Here is a 25,467-nt window from a genome sequence, read left to right as displayed (position 1 = left end):
GTGACATGCACCCTCTGCTGGGTGGCTGGAGTGACATACACCCTCTGCTGGGTGGCTGGAGTGACATACACCCTCTGCTGGGTGGGTGGGTCGAGTGACATGCACCCTCTGCTGGGTGGGTCGAGTGACATGCACCCTCTGCTGGGTGGGTCGAGTGACATGCACCCTCTGCTGGGTGGCTGGGTCGAGTGACATGCACCCTCTGCTGGGTGGGTCGAGTGACATGCACCCTCTGCTGGGTGGCTGGGTCGAGTGACATGCACCCTCTGCTGGGTGGCTGGGTCGAGTGACATGCACCCTCTGCTGGGTGGGTCGAGTGACATGCACCCTCTGCTGGGTGGGTCGAGTGACATGCACCCTCTGCTGGGTGGCTGGGTCGAGTGACATGCACCCTCTGCTGGGTGGCTGGAGTGACATACACCCTCTGCTGGGTGGGTCGAGTGACATGCACCCTCTGCTGGGTGGGTCGAGTGACATGCACCCTCTGCTGGGTGGGTCGAGTGACATGCACCCTCTGCTGGGTGGCTGGGTCGAGTGACATGCAACCTCTGCTGGGTGGCTGGAGTGACATGCACCCTTTGCTGGGGGGTCGAGTGACATCTGCTGGGTGGCTGGGTCGAGTGACATACACCCTCTGCTCGGTGGCTGGAGTGACATGCACCCTTTGCTGGGTGGGTCGAGTGACATGCACCCTCTGCTGGGTGGGTCGAGTGACATGCACCCTCTGCTGGGTGGGTCGAGTGACATGCACCCTCTGCTGGGTGGGTCGAGTGACATGCACCCTCTGCTGGGTGGCTGGAGTGACATGCACCCTTTGCTGGGTGGGTCGAGTCACATGCACCCTCTGCTGGGTGGGTCGAGTCACATGCACCCTCTGCTGGGTGGGTCGAGTGACATGCACCCTCTGCTGGGTGGGTCGAGTCACATGCACCCTCTGCTGGGTGGGTCGAGTCACATGCACCCTCTGCTGGGTGGGTCGAGTGACATGCACCCTCTGCTGGGTGGGTCGAGTGACATGCACCCTCTGCTGGGTGGGTCGAGTGACATGCAACCTCTGCTGGGTGGCTGGGTCGAGATAGGTTGCCGCAAAAACTATTGAAAATATGTCTAGTGTAATAAACGCTTACACTTTTACTATTTATAGCTAAATGTAAGTCCCTGGGATAGGGGGAGGGAGGGGATCTACAGACAGAGACTATAAACGGTCAGTTGACAATAGATAAGGTTGGTTCACATGAGATACGATCAATATGGTCAATTTACATTAGGTACGGTCAGTTGACATGAGGTACGGTCAGTTGACATTAGGTACGGTCAATTGACAGTAGATACGGTCAGTTGACATTATGTACGATCAATTGACCTTAGGTACGGTCAGTTGACGTTAGATACGGTCAGTTGACATTAGGTACGGACATTTGACATTAGGTACGATCAATTGACATTAGGTACGGTCAGTTGACATTAGGTACGGTCAGTTGACGTTAGATACGGTCAGTTGACATGAGGTATGGTCAGTTGACATTAGGTATGGTCAATTGACATTAGGTACGGTCAATTGACACTAGGTACGGTCAGTTGACATAAGTACGGTCAGTTGACATGAGATATGATCAGTTGACATGAGATATCAACAGTTGACATGAGATATGATCAGTTGACATGAGATGTGATCAGTTGACATGAGGTACGGTCATTTGACATGAGATATCATCAGTTGACATGAGATATGATCAGTTGACATGAAATGTGATCTGTTGACATGAGATATCATCAGTTGACATGGGATATCAACAGTTAACATGAGATATGATCAGTTGACATGAGATATCATCAGTTGACATGAGATATCAGGTAACATGAGATATCATCAGTTGACATGAGATATCAGTTAACATGAGATATCATCAGTTGACATGAGATATCACCAGTTGACATGAGATATGACCAGTTGACATGAGATATCATCAGTTGACATGAGACACTGAATATTTTGTTTCAAATGTTGGCGTGAACTAAAGTGAGGCCGTCTCTCTCTCTCTCTCTTGATCTACAGGAGTGCTGTAATTGTTGCCAGCTTGGTCTGGTAGCACGAACAGCTACACCGGCCTGCCAGTCCCCTGGTCTAGGCGAGCCATGCGACAGCAAATACCGAGAGTGTTGCCGAGGAGAAGCTTCCGGGAATCTTTCTTTTAGTGGTAACATCGTTTTTCTTCTAGTGATAATATCGTTTCTTTTAGTGGTTATATCTTTTAATTTCGTCGTGACGTCATTTCTTTGAGTGATGTCGTCATTTCCTTTAATTGATATGGCATCTTGTTAACTACATGTTTTATAGTATGACTAGAAAGCATTGATTGATCTGAATGAATATTGCATCATGCATTTAGATACGGAATGTTATAAAGTAATGTCTCATTAATATATCATTATCATAGTGTGTCAGAAGTTCCTGGAATGTCAACCTATGGAACAATTAATGATTTATTTAATGTAGGCCTACGGAAAAATTAATGGTTTATTTAATGTAGGCCTACGGAAAAATTAATGGTTTATTTAATATAACGAACCATCGATATTTTCAAGACGAACATTGATGATTTATTTAATGACACGAACAATTAATGGTTAATTTAATGTCAACTGATTTTTATAATAATAATACGACGAACTATTTATTGTTTATAAGCTAGCAGCCTGTTTAATAAGACGAGCAATTGTTTGCTTATAAGCTAGTAGTCTGTTAAATAAGAGTAATTGTATGCTTATAATTTATAAGCAAGTAATCTGTAAATAAGACGAATCATTAATTGTTTATAAGCTAGTAATCCGTAAATAAGACGAATCATTAATTGTTTATAAGCTAGTAATCTGTAAATAAGACGAATCATTAATTGTTTATAAGCTAGTAATCTGTAAAAAAGACGAATCATTAATTGTTTATAAGCTAGTAACCTGTAAATAAGACGAATCATTAATTGTTTATAAGCTAGTAATCTGTAAATTAGACGAATCATTAATTGTTTATAAGCTAGTAATCTGTAAAAAAGACGAATCATTAATTGTTTATTAGCTAGTAACCTGTAAATAAGACGAATCATTAATTGTTTATAAGCTAGTAATCTGTAAATAAGACGAATCATTAATTGTTTATAAGCTAGTAATCTGTAAATAAGACGAATCATTAATTGTTTATAAGCTAGTAATCTGTAAATAAGACGAATCATTAATTGTTTATAAGCTAGTAATCTGTAAATAAGACGAATCATTAATTGTTTATAAGCTAGTAATCTGTAAATAAGACGAATCATTAATTGTTTATAAGCTAGTAATCTGTAAATAAGACGAATCATTAATTGTTTATAAGCAAGTCATCTGCTTCGTGATATGAACGCTGCTCCTGACCAGCATTTGCGCGACAACCAATCAACTATCGACAGCTCTAATGGTCAGCCAGTAAATGACGTCAGCAACAACTTACCTGGAGACACTACGTCGTTTGATAGTGATGTCGATGAGTGTAAACTGTTTTCCGGCCAGGTGTGTTCACACATCTGTGTCAATACAAAGCGAGGCTTCTACTGCACGTGCCCAGAGGCCATGGTCTTGGATAAGAACGATAACCGGACGTGTGTTGCTGACAAAACTTCAGTGCCTGCGAAAAACACGTCTACACAGGCGGTACCAGGTATATTTTTGTATTGTCAAGCTTTTATTTCAGGGTATTCTTCTATCTAACTTACAATCTTTACCCCTGGGTTGCGTGTAGGCCGGCAAACGCAGATCTCCGTTGTCTTCAGCCATCATATCTCGTTGTTTCCTGATGGAACCAAACCTATCGGGGTAATCCAAAACTTCACTGCGTCGGGTTCATTGGAACAGCTTTTCATTCGCTTGTCTCTTGGGGGCAATGGCCGCACTGTGCCTAACACATTATTAGCTGTACTCCTTACAGACTTTACAATGGAGTTGAATGTTCGAATTTTGGTTTTTATGTACCTCGACCGGTCAAATTCTCCTTAAGCTTGATACTGGCAGCTCTTGTTCATCCTTTCCTTGCTTAGAGAATTGCTTCTGTTTCCCATCCTCTTCTATGATGCTTACAATGTAAGTAACAGCTATTATTTAGCAAGGGGGTCATCCATAAATGTCGTTACGCTTTTGACGATTTTTACCTCCCCCCACCTCAACCTACAACCCCCCTCCCCCCTCAAAATTGCAGTTGAATTTTTTTAAAACATCGATATTTTTCTAAAATCTTGTTTAAACTATTACAATTTATTAAAACAGTTATCTAAAACGCGAAATAACGTCTAAAATTCGTTTTCTAACATTGCTTTTTATAATGCAAAAGTGTGACGTCGCAACATCTGAACCCCCCCCCCCCCTCCCCCTCATCACACATCGTCACAAAATTACGGACCCCCTCTCCCCCCTAAGTGGTTGTCGTCATTTATGGATGACTCCAAGACTGATTCTTTATTTAGCGAGTTTGTCTTCATGATCCTCGGCTTTTACCGATCAGCCCATGCTCTGCTCTCCTTAAATCCTACCTGGTCGTCTCGCCATTTTGTGTTCCGTGTCCAACCTTCCGACCCAAAAGAAACGTTCCAAAAAATTTTCTGGCACTGATTGGAACAGAATGGTTCTGCAGTTATTACAGTTAATGAGGTCACGCTCCTAGGGTAGCTTCCGTTTCATTTTGATGGTGAGTTTTCTTCCTCACATTTGGATGACAATGCAAGAATATCGATTTTTTTAAATTTTATTCGACAATTAGTTATTAAAATTTTATTTAGAAATGACTGCATTCAATACTAAAGTTGGCGATAACAACAAGTTCACAGTTGACTGATTTTGTGCCATATCGTCGACCACGAACTAATTAGGGACATGTCATTCAATTTTAGTGATCACAAGCTACTGGACGTATCCAATTCATTTCAAACGAATGACTAAAAAGTGGAAAATAAATCTCACATATAAAAAATATTTTAATGGCTTTTATTATATTCACAAATCACAAAACATCACAAATGAAATAAACCAGGAGTGATCTCCCCTAAACTTTCTCGAATATTCTAATATAACACTACGGGGGATGGCAACTCGGGACATAGACAATATTTTTAATCCATTTTTAATTACTTAAACTTTTTATAAAAGAATAGAATCTCTTTAAAAAAAATAGAATTGCACACCAAGTGAACGCCAAATAAAATGTGCATATTAGTGCGGGATATTATTAGTACTTTATAAATTCACATGCGTTTTTTTTTTGAGGAATCGGAAGTAGCGTAAAGTACTACTTCCGGTGGACGGAAATTAATCAAAATTTTAAAGACAGAGAATTAGAACTTTTACTTACATTTGAAATGTCATGTATCTATCTGAAATAGTACTCAAGGTATAGGCTTTTGAAAAATTCAAAGTAGAAAAAGTTCCCCTTCCGGTTATCGGAAATCGCTCAAAAGTTGATACGTATCTACGATTTTGATAAAATACTTATATATGAAATTTCATCAACCTAGCTTTAACGGTACTCAAATTATCGTGTTTACACACACATACACACAGAAATACGGACAAGATTGCAAAACTATGTTTTTCCGACTCAGGGAGCCCTAAAACGTCGAGATTATCAAAAATCTCGAATTTTTTTTTACGATTACAAGACTTTCTCTATATTCTTATATAACACTACGTGGGATGGCAACTCGAAATATAGACATGATTTTTGTTTACTTAAACTTTTAAAAATAGCATAAAATCTTGTAGAAAAAAGAATTGCGCACCAAGCGAACGTCAAAACAAAATGTGCATAATATTGCGCAATATTATTAGTACTTTATAAATTTACATGCGTTTTTTGAGAAATCGGAAATAGCGTAAATTAGTACTTCCGGTCAACGAAAATTACTCACAATTTGACAGAAGGTAGAGAATTTGATCTTTTACTTACAAGTGAAATTTCATTTATCTATCTGAAATAGTACTCAAGTTATAGGCTTTTGAAAAATTCAAAGTAGAAAAAGTACCACTTCCGGTTACTCGCTCAAAAGTTGATACGAATCTACGATTTTGATAAAATACTTATATATGAAATTTCATCAACCTAGCTGTAACGGTACTCAAGTTATCGTGTTTACACACACACACAGACACACACACAGACACACACAGACACACGGACAAGATTGCAAAATTATGTTTTTCCGTATCAATGAGGTGTAAAACGTCGAGATTTGCAAAAATCTCGATTTTTTTTTTCACGATTACAAGACTTTCTCTATACTTCGTATATACGAGAAAGTAATAAAATTAATTCTGGTTTACGTAATATTACTAAAGCTGTATGCTGATATGACTAAAAATAAAAACTATTTCCGGTCATTTAAGTTTTATTTTACGCTTTTTCAGGTTTGAACACAATAATTTAAGTACTGTTTTAGTTGGGCGAATTTTCAAACTTAATTCTAAGATATTTAGATCTTTTAGTTTTTTAATGTTTCCGATACACTGAAATGACATTCTACTTATCTCCCGTGTGAACATAATACTTGAACACCATTTCAGTTAGATGGACGAAATTTCATACATAAGCATTACAGGGGGTATATAGGGCCAATGAATAAATTTTGATTTCCGTAAACCGTAAATAAGAATTTATTTCTGATTCCCTGAAAGTCTTTAGTATTTGATAATTTTATACAATCCTATCAACATTAACACAAACAAGATATGTATAATAGCGCTTTCCAGTCTTTCTTCCAGACTTTTTTCTCCGGGGGGGCACTTGAAATCTTCGGGGGGGGCGGTAAACTGTCTTCGGGGGGGGGGGGCGGACACTGTTAAAAGTATATATTTTCTATATAAATTATATAAATTTCATTTCGTTCGGGGGGGGGCGGTAAAAATTTTTCGGGGGGGCTTAGCCCCCCCCCCCCCCCCGAAGAGATGCCTGGAAGAAACTCTGGCGCTTTCAGACTTGAAACCAACCATTCGTGACCAATGGTTTACCGTCCTAACCCAGCTGATTGAGTAATTTGAGATTAATCATGTAGTTTTCTCCTCTTTTATTATTGAATACAGTAATCCATAAATTAATTTTTAATTTCTTATTTAATATCTAATAAAATTAAATAAAACTGCATATTCTTGCTTTGTCATCAAATTCGAACGTAACTGAAAATCGCTACGTTGTTGTGTACTAATAAACAACATTAAACTAAAAAGCGCATAACAGATTATTAATCTCTTTGTTGTGTACTAATATATTTGAAATCAACTAGTTATTGCACCATTGTTTCTAAAACACTGATTTTAAACTAATAATTTTGAAAATAAACTAATAATAGTTATCTCATGTAGTTAGATATTGCTGTTTCGATGTTAACAGCTGTAATTTTATTATCTATTGTATTTAGATGTTACTAGCTGGTTGTTGCTATCTATTGTATTTAGATGTTACTAGCTGGTTGTTGCTATCTATTGTATTTAGATGTTACTAGCTGGTTGTTGCTATCTATTGTATTTAGATGTTACTAGCTGGTTGTTGCTATCTATTGTATTTAGATGTTACTAGCTGGTTGTTGCTATCTATTGTATTTAGATGTTACTAGCTGGTTGTTGCTATCTATTGTATTTAGATGTTACTAGCTGTGACCTCAACAACCCATGTGAGCAACGATGCCTAACTAACGACGACGGAAATGTCGAATGTCGATGCTACGATGGTTACATTCTTGCAGACGATACTATTTCATGTGAAGGTAAGGGGAAAGGCAATACCCTACCGTAAAGATATTCATGTGTGTGTGTGTGTGTGTGTGTGTGTGTGTGTGTGCGTGCGTGCGTGTGTGTGTTTTTTTTTTGTGTGTTTTACAGGACAGATTATTTCAGAAAAAATATCCCAGACAAAATTTCTCAGGACAATTGATTAAATATAAAAATGTCTTCAGATATTGATGAACTAGCTGCTAACCAATGCTCCGACACAATGAATCTTTTTAAAATGTACGTACTTGGAAACAGAACAAAACCAAACACAAACACAAAAGAAATCACAAACACAACGCAAACATAAAAAAACACAAACACACAACAAAGCTCAAACGCTAATGCAAATGCAACACGCAAACACAAACAAAAGAAAAAATACACAAACAACGCAAAGTCAAACGCAAACACAAAATACAAAAAACAACCCAAATGCTAATGCAAACGCGACACTCAAACACAAACAAAAGAAAAAATACACAATCACAACGCAACACAACACAAACTAAAACGCAGACACAAATACACAAAAAAACAACCCAAACGTTAAAGCGAACGAAATACACAAACGCAAAACACAACACAACACAAACTCAACACACAAAAACACAAACGAAAATGTAAACACGAACATACAAAAAACGTAACGAAAACGCAAACACACCACCACTAATGCAAACGCAACACGCAAATACAAACACAAACAAAAATGCAAACGCTTTATCAACATAGACGTAGCTAGGGGACAGGAAGGGCGGGCGCCCCGAGCGCTGACCCATAAGGGGTAGAAAAAAAAATTAAAAGCTCATTTTCAGCTGCAGTTTTGAACTATATACACGAGATTCTATTGTATTTTAAAAATTATAAGTAATTAAAAATGGATTAAAAATATTTTCTATTTCCCGAGTTGCCATCCCCGGCAGTGTTGTATAAGAATAAGAAGAATATTGTAGAAAGTTCAGGGGGGATTATTGTAGGTTTATTTTAAAGGATAGTGCATCCTAAGGGAAATTAAAACTTATTTATTTATTCATTCATTCATTCATTCATTCATTCATTCATTCATTCATTCATTCATTCATTCATTCATTCATTCATTCATTCATTCATTCATTCATTCATTCATTCATTTATTCATTCATTCATTCATTCATTCATTCATTCATTCATTCATTCATTCATTCATTTATTCATTCATTTATTTATTTATTTATTTATTTATTTATTTATTCATTTATTATACACTTTTGTTGAAAATAATATGTTGGATGTTATAAATGTATAAACTAAATTTTATTTAAAGAAGGAAAATAAAATTAAAGGCATATTCGAATGTAGATATACAATTTTATTTATGCAACCGGAAAAACGTTTATTGTTGTGAAAACAACGCAATAAACATTGGCGTCACATTCCACATGTTTAAAGTACGTAAAGAACACAAAACTAATGGCGTCATCTTCCAATCTTAGAATATAAAGAAGTGAACTATTTAATTAAAATTTGATTTATATCTATAGATCTACTACGTACGCTATAAAATACAAATTACTTAAAAACCACAGCCGGGTTTTTAAAGGAATTATTTAATCAGCGTGTTCATTTAATAATCATTAATATGGTGTTAAGTTGACCACTAAAATATATGATTTGGTTTTTCTAATAGGTATTGATAGCCTATGTTATTTTAAATGAGCCAGTTTTTTAGCTATTTGGTTATTTCTTTGTTTTGTCACTAATATCGTTCAACGTGTAGTAAAGAACATTGCGGTTTTGACCAATAACTATTTTATAACATATTTTTTAACGACGGCTAGTATATATATATATATATATGGGGTCATCCATAAATGACGTCACACTCGTAGGGGGGAGGGGGGTCCGTAATTTTGTGACGATGTGTGATGAGGGGGAGGGGGGGATCAGATGTTGCGACGTCACATTTTTGCATTATAAAAATGCAATGTTAGAAAACGAATTGTAGACGTTATTTCGCGTTTTAGATAACTGTTTTAATAAATTGTAATAGTTTAGACAAGATTTTGGAAAAATATCAATGTTTTAAAAAAATTCAACTGCAATTTTGAGGGGGGTTGTAGGTTGAGGTGTGACGTCATTTTAGGGGGTGGTCTGGCTTTTTGTGACGAAGTGTGACGGAGGGGAGGGGGGGAGGTAAAAATCGTCAAAAAAAGCGTGACGTCATTTATGTATGACCCCTATATATATATATATATATATATATATATATATATATATATATATATATATATATATATATATATACATATATATATATATATATATATATATATATATATATATATATATATATATATATATATATATATATATATATATATATATATATATATATATATATATATGTATATATGGGGGGGGGGGCGCCAAACTGAAAATTCGCCCCGGACGCCGGGAGGGATCGCTCCGCCTCTGTTTATCAAATGGCTTTCTCAAACAAACGGCCATGTATTCCAACAATAATGCTTTCACAAACGTCTGCGCAATTTGAATTCACATTTTTTTTTACTTAAATAGCAATATTTAGCGTGAGTTGAATATTTTTTTTTAATTACCACCCCTGACAAAATTATTAAACATTTTAATTAATTTGTTGTTTTCCACCCTTCTGTTATTAAAACGTATCGATTTTTTTTTTTAATATAAGCGAAAATATTATTTGACATTGATCTGTTTAATATGTTTTCTTTTGTTGACGTATTCGAAAGAGTAAAAACTTTTCCGACGATCAAAAAATTTAAATCTTTACATAAATAGACACTACTCTGTTAATAATGCAATGCGATGCAGGTAAAGTGCACGGCATGTGTTGTTTACTTTTATATTGCTAGATTCTATAGCTATGACTGACTAACTGACTGACTGACACACTACCTGGACGCTTATATTATAGATATTTAAAGCTGTGTAAATATGTTTAGATATTGATGAATCTTAATAGCTGTTTAGATGTGTTCAGATTTTGATGAATATTTAATAGCGTTGTAACTATGCTTAGATATTAATAGATATTTAATACCTTTGTGAATATGTTCAGATATCGACGAATGTGCCGACGGATCTCAGCGCTGCCCCCAAAGTCAGGTGTGCGTCAATACGAGGGGTAGTTTCACCTGCTTCTCGCGATGCCCGCCCCACCTGACACAAAATCCACTCACTGGACTGTGTGAAGATGGCACTCATGCATGTGAGCCAGGGTATCGCCCTGTTGGTGGCGGCTGTGAAGGTAACTAGGTCTAGAGATTTGGGGGGGGGGGGGGGGAGTGTAGACATGGTGTTCTTCAACTAAGTGGGAGGTCGGGGGGGGGGTGTAGACATGAGGTTCTTCAACTAAGTGGGAGGTCGGCGGGGGGGGGGGGGGGGGGTGTAGACATGAGGTTCTTCAACTAAGTGGGAGGTCGGGGGGGGGTGTAGACATGAGGTTCTTCAACTAAGTGGGAGGTCGGGGGGGGGGGGGTGTAGACATGAGGTTCTTCAACTAAGTGGGAGGTCGGGGGGGGTGTAGACATGAGGTTCTTCAACTAAGTGGGAGGTCGGGGGGGGGGTGTAGACATGAGGTTCTTCAACTAAGTGGGAGGTCGGGGGGGGGGGGGGTGTAGACATGAGGTTCTTCAACTAAGTGGGAGGTCGGGGGGGGGGTGTAGACATGAGGTTCTTCAACTAAGTGGGAGGTCGGGGGGGGGGGGTGTAGACATGAGGTTCTTCAACTAAGTGGGAGGTCGGGGGGGGGGGGGTGTAGACATGAGGTTCTTCAACTAAGTGGGAGGTTGGGGGGGTGTAGACATGAGGTTCTTCAACTAAGTGGGAGGTCGGGGGGGGGGTGTAGACATGAGGTTCTTCAACTAAGTGGGAGGTCGGGGGGGGGGGGTGTAGACATGAGGTTCTTCAACTAAGTGGGAGGTCGGGGGGGTGTAGACATGAGGTTCTTCAACTAAGTGGGAGGTCGGGGGGGGGGGTGTAGACATGAGGTTCTTCAACTAAGTGGGAGGTCGGAGGGGGGGGGTGTAGACATGAGGTTCTTCAACTAAGTGGGAGGTCGGGGGGGGTGTAGACATGAGGTTCTTCAACTAAGTGGGAGGTCGGGGGGGGGGGGTGTAGACATGAGATTCTTCAACTAAGTGGGAGGTCGGGGGGGGGGGGGGTGTAGACATGATGTTCTTCAACTAAGTGGGAGGTCGGGGGGGGTGTAGACATGAGGTTCTTCAACTAAGTGGGAGGTCGGGGGGGGGGGGGGGTGTAGACATGAGGTTCTTCAACTAAGTGGGAGGTCGGGGGGGGGTGTAGACATGAGGTTCTTCAACTAAGTGGGAGGTCGGGGGGGGGGGTGTAGACATGAGGTTCTTCAACTAAGTGGGAGGTCGGGGGGGGGGTGTAGACATGAGGTTCTTCAACTAAGTGGGAGGTCGGGGGGGTGTAGACATGAGGTTCTTCAACTAAGTGGGAGGTCGGGGGGGGGGTGTAGACATGAGGTTCTTCAACTAAGTGGGAGGTCGGGGGGGGGGTGTAGACATGAGGTTCTTCAACAAGTGGGAGGTCGGGGGGGTGTAGACATGAGGTTCTTCAACTAAGTGGGAGGTCGGCGGGGGGGGGGTGTAGACATGAGGTTCTTCAACTAAGTGGGAGGTCGGGGGGCGTGTAGACATGAGGTTCTTCAACTAAGTGGGAGGTCGGGGGGGGGGGTGTAGACATGAGGTTCTTCAACTAAGTGGGAGGTCGGGGGGGGGGTGTAGACATGAGGTTCTTCAACTAAGTGGGAGGTCGGGGGGGGGGGGGGTGTAGACATGAGGTTCTTCAACTAAGTGGGAGGTCGGGGGGGGGGTGTAGACATGAGGTTCTTCAACTAAGTGGGAGGTCGGGGGGGGGGTGTAGACATGAGGTTCTTCAACTAAGTGGGAGGTCGGGGGGGGGGGTGTAGACATGAGGTTCTTCAACTAAGTGGGAGGTCGGCGGGGGGGGTGTAGACATGAGGTTCTTCAACTAAGTGGGAGGTCGGGGGGGGTGTAGACATGAGGTTCTTCAACAAGTGGGAGGTCGGGGGGGGGGGGGTGTAGAAATGAGGTTCTTCAACTAAGTGGGAGGTCGGGGGGGGTGTAGACATGAGGTTCTTCAACTAAGTGGGAGGTCGGCGGGGGGGGGGGGGTGTAGACATGAGGTTCTTCAACTAAGTGGGAGGTCGGGGGGGGGGTGTAGACATGAGGTTCTTCAACTAAGTGGGAGGTCGGGGGGGTGTAGACATGAGGTTTTTCAACTTAGAGGAAATAGTGCAGTCAATAAATTGTGTCTCCTATCTGTTATCAAATAACTTTTAAAAAAGAACATTTCTAGGTTAGAAAAAAGCGGTGATAATTAACACGGGTATTAACTTAATGAAGAAAACAAAAGAAAGCTAAAATTCTCCGACACTTTAATCGATTAAAATTCTAAGAAAACATGCATACTTGTAACGGCAGCTCTGACAGGCTAGAACTGTAACAGCTACCATTGTAACAGCTACCATTGTAACAGCTACCATTGTAACAGCTACCATTCTAACAGCTACCATTCTAACAGCTAGCAATGTTTACCAGCTATAACAGTTTCGTTAATTCATCTTAGTATATGGGTTATTCATGATTAAACTAAGCAAAAAAAAGGTATTTCACGTGTTACAAGTTATTAATGAAAATGGTTACATCATGTATTCCAACATGTTTCAGACATCAACGAATGTGCTATCGGCATTGACTCGTGCGCTGCAGGCGAACGGTGCGAGAACACCGTCGGTTCCTTCGTGTGCCGGAGGGAGAGGAACTGCGGGACTGGGTACACGCTAGACGACACCACCCAGCGCTGTTTAGGTAAATCTTCAGCTTTAGATCCTAATTCTTCATTACAGTGCATACATTCGTTTTAAAGAGCACCCTGCACTAGGGACACGATGAGCTATAGGGCTGGTAAGTAGGTCACCAACCAGTTCTATGGCTCATGCAGGTTTTATTGAGCCATAGAACTGGATGGTGATTTACTTACCAGCCCTATTGCGATGTAAGACTAAACCTAATCAGAAGCCCCTGCGGTTAACTGACTTTTTATTCTTTATGAATTACTACACCATTGGATGTTGAGAAAGTTACACCATGTATACCCTAGATATACATTACCTACTGTATTGATATTTTAGATATTCATTACCTCATCTCTGATAACTTAGATATCCATTTCCTTCTCTCTGATATTTTAGATATCTAATACCTACTCTTTTGATATCTTAGATAAAATTATTACCCCTTCTCTTGATATCTTAGATATAAAAATTACCTCTTCTTATATTAGTTATCCACTACCCCCTCTTTTTATATCCTAAATATACATTAGGGGTCATCTATAAATGACGTCACGCTTTTTTTGACGATTTTTACCTCCCCCCCCCCCTCCCCTCCGTCACACGTCGTCACAAAAAGCCAGACCACCCCCCCCCCTACATTGAAGTCACACCTCAGCCTACAACCCCCCCCCCCTCCCCCCTCAAAATAGCTGTTGAATTTTTCTTAAAACATCTCTATTTTTCCGAAATCTTGTCAGCTCTGTCAACATAGAGTATTTTGACCAATTCCTATTACAATTTATTAAAACCGTTTTCTAAAACGCGAAATAACGGCTAAAACACGTTGTCTAACATTGCATTTTTATCATGCTAATATGTGACGTCACAACATCTAACCCCCCCCCCCCTCCCACTCATCACACACCGTAACAAAATTACGGACGCCCCTCCCCCCTACGAGTGTGACGTCATTTATGGACGACCCCTTCTGTATTGATATCCTATATATGCATTACCTCCTCTTTATATCTTAGATATCCATTACCCCTCTCCTCTCTTTTGATATCCTAGATACATTACCTTCAGTATTGATACCCTATATATCCATTACCTCCTTTCTAAATATCCTAGATATACATTATTTCCTTCTTATATCTTATCCATTACCTCCCACCTCTCTTGATATCCTAAATATACATTGCCTTCTTTATTGAAATCCTAGATATCAATTAAATTATCTCTTAATATCCTAGACATCCATTACCTTCTTTCTTAATATCCTAGACATCAATTACCTTCTCTTTTAATATCCTAGACATCAATTACCTTCTTTCTTAATATCCTAGACATCAATTACCTTCTCTCTTAATATCCTAGTCATCTATTACCTTCTCTCTTAATATCCTAGACATCAATTACCTTCTTTCTTAATATCCTAGACATCAATTACCTTCTTTCTTAATATCCTAGACATCAATTACCTTCTCTCTTAATATCCTGGTCATCTATTACCTTCTCTCTTAATCCATCAGATATCGACGAGTGTGCTCTCGGAACTCACAACTGCGATGAAGGGTTCACGTGTTTAAATATCCAAGGGTCATTCAGGTAAGTCACGTGACTTGGTTCTATAGGGTCATGTATCAAAGGTCATTTGGGTAAGTCACTCAACTCAGCATTTTGTCTGGTTCATGAGTTAAAGATAACAACACATGTATTCGATTTCATAAATAGAACGTGAAACGTAAATAAAACGTATATAAGTTTTCAATTCACTAAAAATAAGACAATAAACAAAAATAAGACAATAAACAGAACTTTGATCGAGATTTATCAAGACACAAGGCGCCACTCATTTATTTATTAAGGAAAAAAATCGCATCAATTGGAAAAAGACAGTGACTTGTGCACAACGAAGCTGACAGTAGAATAATTTTCGAATAGGCTAGAAAAGTGTTTTAAAATTGTAGTTGCAAGGAAGCTTATTTTTCAACCTAAATTGAATATTTTACAAACATTTGTGAAATTGGTACAAAATGAGTTCCGGTTTCGTTAAGGTTAGAAATTAATATCTGGAATCGATTTGAAAAAGTCCACCGTTCGCCATTTTATTTATCTTTGGTTACCATGTAATGTAAGCCCTACACTATATTTACTTTTTCATATAAAACTATTGTTTTGTCTCATTGTTTTACTGTCCCTGTCTTTCCCTGATAGGTAAGAACGTGTTTTTTTTTTTTTTTTTTTTTTTTTTTTTTTTTTTTTTTTAATTTGATAAAATAAATTAAAATTATTTACAAAAATATAAAAACGAGTGCAATTGATGGTTTTCAAATTGCTTTCCTTTAATTATTTAAAATGCAACCATAATTTTATCGCTTGCTATCTTTTTTTTTTTAATTTAAAAGTTCTAGAATTATTATATAGTTTTTAACCACTTTTCAAGCCAATTTTATAAAATACCAAGTAGTGACACATTATTGTGGCGAAATTTTTTATTCCTATTCTTCAATTATAAACAAATATACCCTTGATAATAACTCTTACAGTCAGGAATATACGGACATTGTAATTTGTATAGGCAGAAATATAAGGACATTGTTACTCTTTGGTCAGGAATATGCTAACTGCTGGGTGGAAAATAAATGGACTGGTTTTAATTTAAACTTGATCAGACTGCTGGGTGGAAAATAAATGGACTGGTTTTAATTTAAACTTGATCAGACTGCTGGGTGGAAAATAAATGGACTGGTTTTAATTTAAACTTGATCAGACTGCTGGATGGAAAATAAATGGACTGGTTTTAATTTAAACTTGGTCAGACTGCTGGGTGGAAAATAAATGGACTGGTTTTAATTTAAACTTGATCAGACTGCTGGGTGGAAAATAAATGGACTGGTTTTAATTTAAACTTGATCAGACTGCTGGGTGGAAAATAAATGGACTGGTTTTAATTTAAACTTGATCAGACTGCTGGATGGAAAATAAATGGACTGGTTTTAATTCAAACTTGGTCAGACTGCTGGGTGGAAAATAAATGGACTGGTTTTAATTTAAACTTGATCAGACTGCTGGGTGGAAAATAAATGGACTGGTTTTAATTTAAACTTGATCAGACTGCTGGGTGGAAAATAAATGGACTGGTTTTAATTTAAACTTGATCAGACTGCTGGATGGAAAATAAATGGACTGGTTTTAATTTAAACTTGGTCAGACTGCTGGGTGGAAAATAAATGGACTGGTTTTAATTTAAACTTGATCAGACTGCTGGGTGGAAAATAAATGGACTGGTTTTAATTTAAACTTGATCAGACTGCTGGACGGGAGATAAATGGACTGGTTTTAAACTTGGTCAGACTGCTGGATGTCAATTGACTGTTTCAACTTGTACAGATGTGTGCCCAGGACATGCCCAGAAGGAAACCGATTTGATGCGGCCACGGGAGACTGTATACCAGTCCAGTGTCCTACGGGGCTTAAACCTAACGTAGCATTAAACTGTGTTGGTAAGATCTCGACCATTTAGGTATTCATCACCCAGCACATCATCTACATAACCATCTTCTAATACTTTAAATCATCATCATCATTTCCCATTTGTGCTCAAGACACATAGGGCAGATAAAGTAGAGTTCATCTGCTTTAGAGACCGCGGTATATAAAGGGATAGTGTGGTCAGCACGATGACCAGCCACCTTCCTTTGTAAGTAAATAAGGGACCCATCAGAGCTGGGACCAGCTGGGTGTAATCAGGGACGTTCCACTGATCTGAACCCCAATTCGAACTCGTGACTCTCGTATTAGCAGTCTAGCTCTCTAACGCTAGACCACGCCGTCCCATATTTAATCTAAATAATCATAATTTGACTGTTCGTCTAAATAAATATCATCTTGATAATTATCAGTCTACCTATCATCTTGATAATTATCAGCCTACACATCAATTAGATAATTGTCAGCCTAGACATCAATTAGATAATTGTCAGCCTAGACATCATCTAGATAATTATCAGCCTACACATCAATTAGATAATTGTCAGCCAACACATCAATTAGATAATTATCAGCCTACACATCAATTAGATAAGGTGCACCTCCAAAACTGCCCGGGACAAATCGGCCCCGTCAAAACGGCCCCGTCAAAACGGCCCCGTTAATATGACCCCGACAAAACGACCCCGTCAAAATAGCTCCGTCAAAAGGGCCCCGACTTATTGGCTCCCGTCAAAGGGGCTCGCGACAAATAGGCTCCCGACAAATGGGCTCCCGACATTTAGGCTCCCGACATATTGACACCCGACATATTGGCTACCGACAAAAGGGCTCCCGATATATTGGCTCCAGACAAATGAATCGTATTACCACTATTGGCATAAAAGTAACCATTTTGTCATACATCCACTACCACTATAACCTCTTTTAAATGGCTGCATGAAATTGTTTTTCATGAACCAACTTCAATTCACAAACAAATCTAGCCCTTAACAGCTAAATTCCACCAATTCCAAATGTGTGATAATGTTAAATTTACAACAGAAAATATATGTTGCTTAAAAGCGAGCACAGAAGTGTTAATGCATGATGTAAATGATGTTTACAGGATAAAGACATTTTGTTTTGATAACCTACAAGCATATTGCAGGTAGGAATGTACAGCATGGACCCCTCTCCCCACACACTGAGTTGGAAAAGCATATAATCGACTCATTTATGTAAGTCATAGATAGATGACCCTTAAATTAAAACATACTATTTCTTATAATAGATAAACTATTATAAAAATAAGGCCAGCCGAACAAGAGATTCATACGTTGTATTACTTAAGAGTGTTGGATAAGCTAACTCAAAGAATATTGATGAAGGGGTCCGCTTGGCAGGTGTCATATTCAATGAGACCGTTTTACCGGGAGACTTAATCTCTACAGAAACCGTATTGTCAGTGGTCCTTTTGTCGGGAGCTAAATTGACAGGAGCCTATTTATCGTGAGCCAAAATGACGGGGGCCTATTTGTCAGGAGTTGTAATGACGGGGGCCGTTTAGTCGAAAAACTAAATGACGGGAGCCTATATGTCGGGAGCCTTATTGACTGGAGCCATTTTGTCGGAAGCCTATATGACGGGAGCCTATTTGTCGCTGGCCCTTATGTCGGGGCCGATTTGTCGGGGTCGTATTGACGGGGCCGTTTTGTCATTGGCCGTTTTAACGCCGCACGATTAGATAATTGTCAGCCTAGACATCAATTAGATAATTGTCAGCCTAGACATCAATTAGATAATTGTCAGCCAAGACATCAATTAGATAATTGTCAGCCTAGACATCAATTAGATGATTGTCAGCCAAGACATCAATTAGATAATTGTCAGCCTACACATCAATTAGATAATTGTCAGCCTAGACATCAATTAGATAATTGTCAGTCTACACATCAATTAGATAATTATCAGCCTACACATCAATTAGATAATTGTCAGCCTACACATCAATTAGATGATTGTCAGCCTACACATCAATTAGATGATTGTCAGCCTAGACATCAATTAGATAATTGTCAGCCTAGACATCAATTAGATAATTGTCAGCCAAGACATCAATTAGATAATTGTCAGCCTAAACATCAATTAGATAATTGTCAGCCAAGACATCAATTAGATAATTGTCAGCCTAAACATCAATTAGATAATTGTCAGCCTAGACATCAATTAGATAATTGTCAGCCAAGACATCAATTAGATAATTGTCAGCCAAGACATCAATTAGATAATTGCCAGCCTACACATCAATTAGATAATTGCCAGCCTAGACATCAATTAGATAATTGTCAGCCTACACATCAATTAGATAATTGTCAGCCTAGACATCAATTAGATAATTGTCAGCCTAAACATCAATTAGATAATTGTCAGCCTAGACATCAATTAGATAATTGTCAGCCTAGACATCATCTAGATAATTATCAGCCTACACATCAATTAGATAATTGTCAGCCAACACATCAATTAGATAATTATCAGCCTACACATCAATTAGATAAGGTGCACCTCCAAAACTGCCCGGGACAAATCGGCCCCGTCAAAACGGCCCCGTCAAAACGGCCCCGTTAATATGACCCCGACAAAACGACCCCGTCAAAATAGCTCCGTCAAAAGGGCCCCGACTTATTGGCTCCCGTCAAAGGGGCTCGCGACAAATAGGCTCCCGACAAATGGGCTCCCGACATTTAGGCTCCCGACATATTGACACCCGACATATTGGCTACCGACAAAAGGGCTCCCGATATATTGGCTCCAGACAAATGAATCGTATTACCACTATTGGCATAAAAGTAACCATTTTGTCATACATCCACTACCACTATAACCTCTTTTAAATGGCTGCATGAAATTGTTTTTCATGAACCAACTTCAATTCACAAACAAATCTAGCCCTTAACAGCTAAATTCCACCAATTCCAAATGTGTGATAATGTTAAATTTACAACAGAAAATATATGTTGCTTAAAAGCGAGCACAGAAGTGTTAATGCATGATGTAAATGATGTTTACAGGATAAAGACATTTTGTTTTGATAACCTACAAGCATATTGCAGGTAGGAATGTACAGCATGGACCCCTCTCCCCACACACTGAGTTGGAAAAGCATATAATCGACTCATTTATGTAAGTCATAGATAGATGACCCTTAAATTAAAACATACTATTTCTTATAATAGATAAACTATTATAAAAATAAGGCCAGCCGAACAAGAGATTCATACGTTGTATTACTTAAGAGTGTTGGATAAGCTAACTCAAAGAATATTGATGAAGGGGTCCGCTTGGCAGGTGTCATATTCAATGAGACCGTTTTACCGGGAGACTTAATCTCTACAGAAACCGTATTGTCAGTGGTCCTTTTGTCGGGAGCTAAATTGACAGGAGCCTATTTATCGTGAGCCAAAATGACGGGGGCCTATTTGTCAGGAGTTGTAATGACGGGGGCCGTTTAGTCGAAAAACTAAATGACGGGAGCCTATATGTCGGGAGCCTTATTGACTGGAGCCATTTTGTCGGAAGCCTATATGACGGGAGCCTATTTGTCGCTGGCCCTTATGTCGGGGCCGATTTGTCGGGGTCGTATTGACGGGGCCGTTTTGTCATTGGCCGTTTTAACGCCGCACGATTAGATAATTGTCAGCCTAGACATCAATTAGATAATTGTCAGCCTAGACATCAATTAGATAATTGTCAGCCAAGACATCAATTAGATAATTGTCAGCCTAGACATCAATTAGATGATTGTCAGCCAAGACATCAATTAGATAATTGTCAGCCTACACATCAATTAGATAATTGTCAGCCTAGACATCAATTAGATAATTGTCAGTCTACACATCAATTAGATAATTATCAGCCTACACATCAATTAGATAATTGTCAGCCTACACATCAATTAGATGATTGTCAGCCTACACATCAATTAGATGATTGTCAGCCTAGACATCAATTAGATAATTGTCAGCCTAGACATCAATTAGATAATTGTCAGCCAAGACATCAATTAGATAATTGTCAGCCTAAACATCAATTAGATAATTGTCAGCCAAGACATCAATTAGATAATTGTCAGCCTAAACATCAATTAGATAATTGTCAGCCTAGACATCAATTAGATAATTGTCAGCCAAGACATCAATTAGATAATTGTCAGCCAAGACATCAATTAGATAATTGCCAGCCTACACATCAATTAGATAATTGCCAGCCTAGACATCAATTAGATAATTGTCAGCCTACACATCAATTAGATAATTGTCAGCCTAGACATCAATTAGATAATTGTCAGCCTAAACATCAATTAGATAATTGTCAGCCTAGACATCAATTAGATAATTGTCAGCCTAGACATCATCTAGATAATTATCAGCCTACACATCAATTAGATAATTGTCAGCCAACACATCAATTAGATAATTATCAGCCTACACATCAATTAGATAAGGTGCACCTCCAAAACTGCCCGGGACAAATCGGCCCCGTCAAAACGGCCCCGTCAAAACGGCCCCGTTAATATGACCCCGACAAAACGACCCCGTCAAAATAGCTCCGTCAAAAGGGCCCCGACTTATTGGCTCCCGTCAAAGGGGCTCGCGACAAATAGGCTCCCGACAAATGGGCTCCCGACATTTAGGCTCCCGACATATTGACACCCGACATATTGGCTACCGACAAAAGGGCTCCCGATATATTGGCTCCAGACAAATGAATCGTATTACCACTATTGGCATAAAAGTAACCATTTTGTCATACATCCACTACCACTATAACCTCTTTTAAATGGCTGCATGAAATTGTTTTTCATGAACCAACTTCAATTCACAAACAAATCTAGCCCTTAACAGCTAAATTCCACCAATTCCAAATGTGTGATAATGTTAAATTTACAACAGAAAATATATGTTGCTTAAAAGCGAGCACAGAAGTGTTAATGCATGATGTAAATGATGTTTACAGGATAAAGACATTTTGTTTTGATAACCTACAAGCATATTGCAGGTAGGAATGTACAGCATGGACCCCTCTCCCCACACACTGAGTTGGAAAAGCATATAATCGACTCATTTATGTAAGTCATAGATAGATGACCCTTAAATTAAAACATACTATTTCTTATAATAGATAAACTATTATAAAAATAAGGCCAGCCGAACAAGAGATTCATACGTTGTATTACTTAAGAGTGTTGGATAAGCTAACTCAAAGAATATTGATGAAGGGGTCCGCTTGGCAGGTGTCATATTCAATGAGACCGTTTTACCGGGAGACTTAATCTCTACAGAAACCGTATTGTCAGTGGTCCTTTTGTCGGGAGCTAAATTGACAGGAGCCTATTTATCGTGAGCCAAAATGACGGGGGCCTATTTGTCAGGAGTTGTAATGACGGGGGCCGTTTAGTCGAAAAACTAAATGACGGGAGCCTATATGTCGGGAGCCTTATTGACTGGAGCCATTTTGTCGGAAGCCTATATGACGGGAGCCTATTTGTCGCTGGCCCTTATGTCGGGGCCGATTTGTCGGGGTCGTATTGACGGGGCCGTTTTGTCATTGGCCGTTTTAACGCCGCACGATTAGATAATTGTCAGCCTAGACATCAATTAGATAATTGTCAGCCTAGACATCAATTAGATAATTGTCAGCCAAGACATCAATTAGATAATTGTCAGCCTAGACATCAATTAGATGATTGTCAGCCAAGACATCAATTAGATAATTGTCAGCCTACACATCAATTAGATAATTGTCAGCCTAGACATCAATTAGATAATTGTCAGTCTACACATCAATTAGATAATTATCAGCCTACACATCAATTAGATAATTGTCAGCCTACACATCAATTAGATGATTGTCAGCCTACACATCAATTAGATGATTGTCAGCCTAGACATCAATTAGATAATTGTCAGCCTAGACATCAATTAGATAATTGTCAGCCAAGACATCAATTAGATAATTGTCAGCCTAAACATCAATTAGATAATTGTCAGCCAAGACATCAATTAGATAATTGTCAGCCTAAACATCAATTAGATAATTGTCAGCCTAGACATCAATTAGATAATTGTCAGCCAAGACATCAATTAGATAATTGTCAGCCAAGACATCAATTAGATAATTGCCAGCCTACACATCAATTAGATAATTGCCAGCCTAGACATCAATTAGATAATTGTCAGCCTACACATCAATTAGATAATTGTCAGCCTAGACATCAATTAGATAATTGTCAGCCTAAACATCAATTAGATAATTGTCAGCCAACACATCAATTAGATAATTATCAGCCTACACATCAATTAGGTAATAGTCAGCCAAGACATCAATTAGATAATTGCCAGCCTAGACATCAATTAGATGATTGTCAGCCAAGACATCAATTAGATAATTGCCAGCCTACACATCAATTAGATAATTGTCAGCCTACACATCAATTAGATAATTGCCAGCCTACACATCAATTAGATAATTGTCAGCCTACACATCAATTAGATAATTGTCAGCCTAAACATCAATTAGATGATTGTCAGCCTAGACATCAATTAGATAATTGTCAGCCTACACATCAATTAGATAATTGCCAGCCTACACATCAATTAGATAATTGCCAGCCTAGACATCAATTTGATGATTGTCAGCCTAGACATAACCCAATCAACCACTTCAGACATAGACGAGTGCGCTGAGCTGGGCAACTCGGCGTGTAAAAGACATCAGAGATGTATCAACACTCGTGGCTCCTACTACTGCAGAAACTACGTCAACTGTCCACCGGGATATGAGCCAACATTGAGCACAGGGTGTCAAGGTAAGTCGTTGTTTTTACAGCCTCGAGATATGGGTGGAAAATATCTAAAGCTACAATTAAAGAACTTAAATTGCGTGATAATTACAGTTAGGAGATACATGACATGGCAATCTTATAATAAAAGTTGGAAATTTTAGAAGCATTCAATTATATAGGGCAAATATATATATATATATATATATATATATATATATATATATATATATATATATATATATATATATATATATATATATATATATGTTACCGAGTGTATTGACAACGCCAACTGTTACCGAGTCTATTTACTTGTAGTGCCAAATGTTACCGAATGTATTTACTCGTGCTATCTTTGACCAGCACACAACATCGACCACAATACAGATACTCGGAAGTACAGGTTTACATTGATCTCTTTATTACATGAATCAATAGAAATGCTCCACATAACAATGCATCAATGTTCCACAAGAATACAATGAACCAACTGACCCCCACTGTCCTCACTAGTCCTCACATATCAGAATGCACGTGTCCATCGTTCCTATCCTCACAAACCACAACACGTCCTCACAGTTCAGTCTCCAACTGGGTTCTGCCGTTCTCTACCAGTCGCCTTCCCATATATCCCTTGTATACGTAATACTTCCCATTCGTTGCATCAGACTATAAACTACGCAGCGGCTTTGTGTTCGTTATCAGTCCACACCGTTCAGTTGCATCAGCCCAGTTTGGCCTTGATCGTGTCTTTAGTTGACAGACTGTATTGCGTTCTTATCGTCTCTAGTAACTACACTAGTTACATATATATATATATATATATATATATATATATAGGTAATCTATCGTTTTGGGTACGTAAAATCGCCCTCGGCTATTAATGTACGAAAACGTTACCTCATTGTCAAGGCTGTAATAGAAGTATATTGTGATATGTTTGTGTCAAATATTATAGATAAATGAATAATAAACCTAAATCAATGGCTAAATATATCAATATAGGCCAGAAATTAACTTTAAACAGCTGTGTCTGCAAGCAAGATTTGCTATATAAACAGCAGCCATTTGTAAAATAGAGTGACTTCCGCCTGAATCTCGCGCTATATGTCTATAAAAATAAAACTTAAACAAGATGGCTGCTATAGTAAATGAGCGTGGTTGCATCTGTTGGAAACATCGCTGGTGTTCATTTATTACTGAAAAGTTTTAATTCAATTGTTTAAAAACAGGTACATAAATGAAACAAGGAAACATTTTTGTATTTTTCAAAACATAAATCCTCATCAAAATGTGAAATAATTATTAAAATGTAAGGAGTCACCTGTTTTTCACATTACTAGTTGCGGCCGATTTTACGTACCTAAAACGATAGATTACCATATATATATATATATATATATATATATATATATATATATATATATATATATAGAACAGAAGCAATAAAAAGGCAGATAAGATGCAAGATCTAGAATTGGATTTTGATTGAATGTTTGGGATGTATAATATAGCAACAGAAATATTC

General features: G+C 38.7%; 1 protein-coding gene across 8 annotated transcripts in view; it reads left to right on the top strand.

Moving 5' to 3' along the window:
- Positions 1-25,467, top strand: part of LOC131946324 (fibulin-1) — a 78,212-nt gene that overhangs the window by 18,898 nt on the left and 33,847 nt on the right. For 7 of the 8 annotated variants that reach the window (XR_009387694.1, XR_009387696.1, XR_009387695.1 and 4 more), the window contains 8 exons: positions 2,057-2,198; positions 3,368-3,688; positions 7,650-7,772; positions 10,856-11,044; positions 13,515-13,655; positions 15,154-15,229; positions 17,015-17,127; positions 23,823-23,963. Coding sequence is in view for 1 of the 8 variants with exons in the window: in XM_059307018.1 (XP_059163001.1) it covers positions 2,057-2,198; positions 3,368-3,688; positions 7,650-7,772; positions 10,856-11,044; positions 13,515-13,655; positions 15,154-15,229; positions 17,015-17,127; positions 23,823-23,963 (1,246 nt within the window). In the remaining 7 variants the exon portion in view is untranslated. The remainder of the gene's footprint in view (positions 1-2,056; positions 2,199-3,367; positions 3,689-7,649; positions 7,773-10,855; positions 11,045-13,514; positions 13,656-15,153; positions 15,230-17,014; positions 17,128-23,822; positions 23,964-25,467) is intronic. The other variant, XR_009387697.1, reaches the window with a different exon arrangement.

Source organism: Physella acuta, unplaced genomic scaffold, assembly GCF_028476545.2.
Source record: "Physella acuta isolate Inbredline_101_S28 unplaced genomic scaffold, ASM2847654v3 ptg000552l, whole genome shotgun sequence".
NCBI lineage: Eukaryota > Metazoa > Mollusca > Gastropoda > Physidae > Physella > Physella acuta.
The sequence above is the reverse complement of the archived record's forward strand: the minus strand, read 5'-3'. Positions and strand labels throughout refer to the sequence as shown.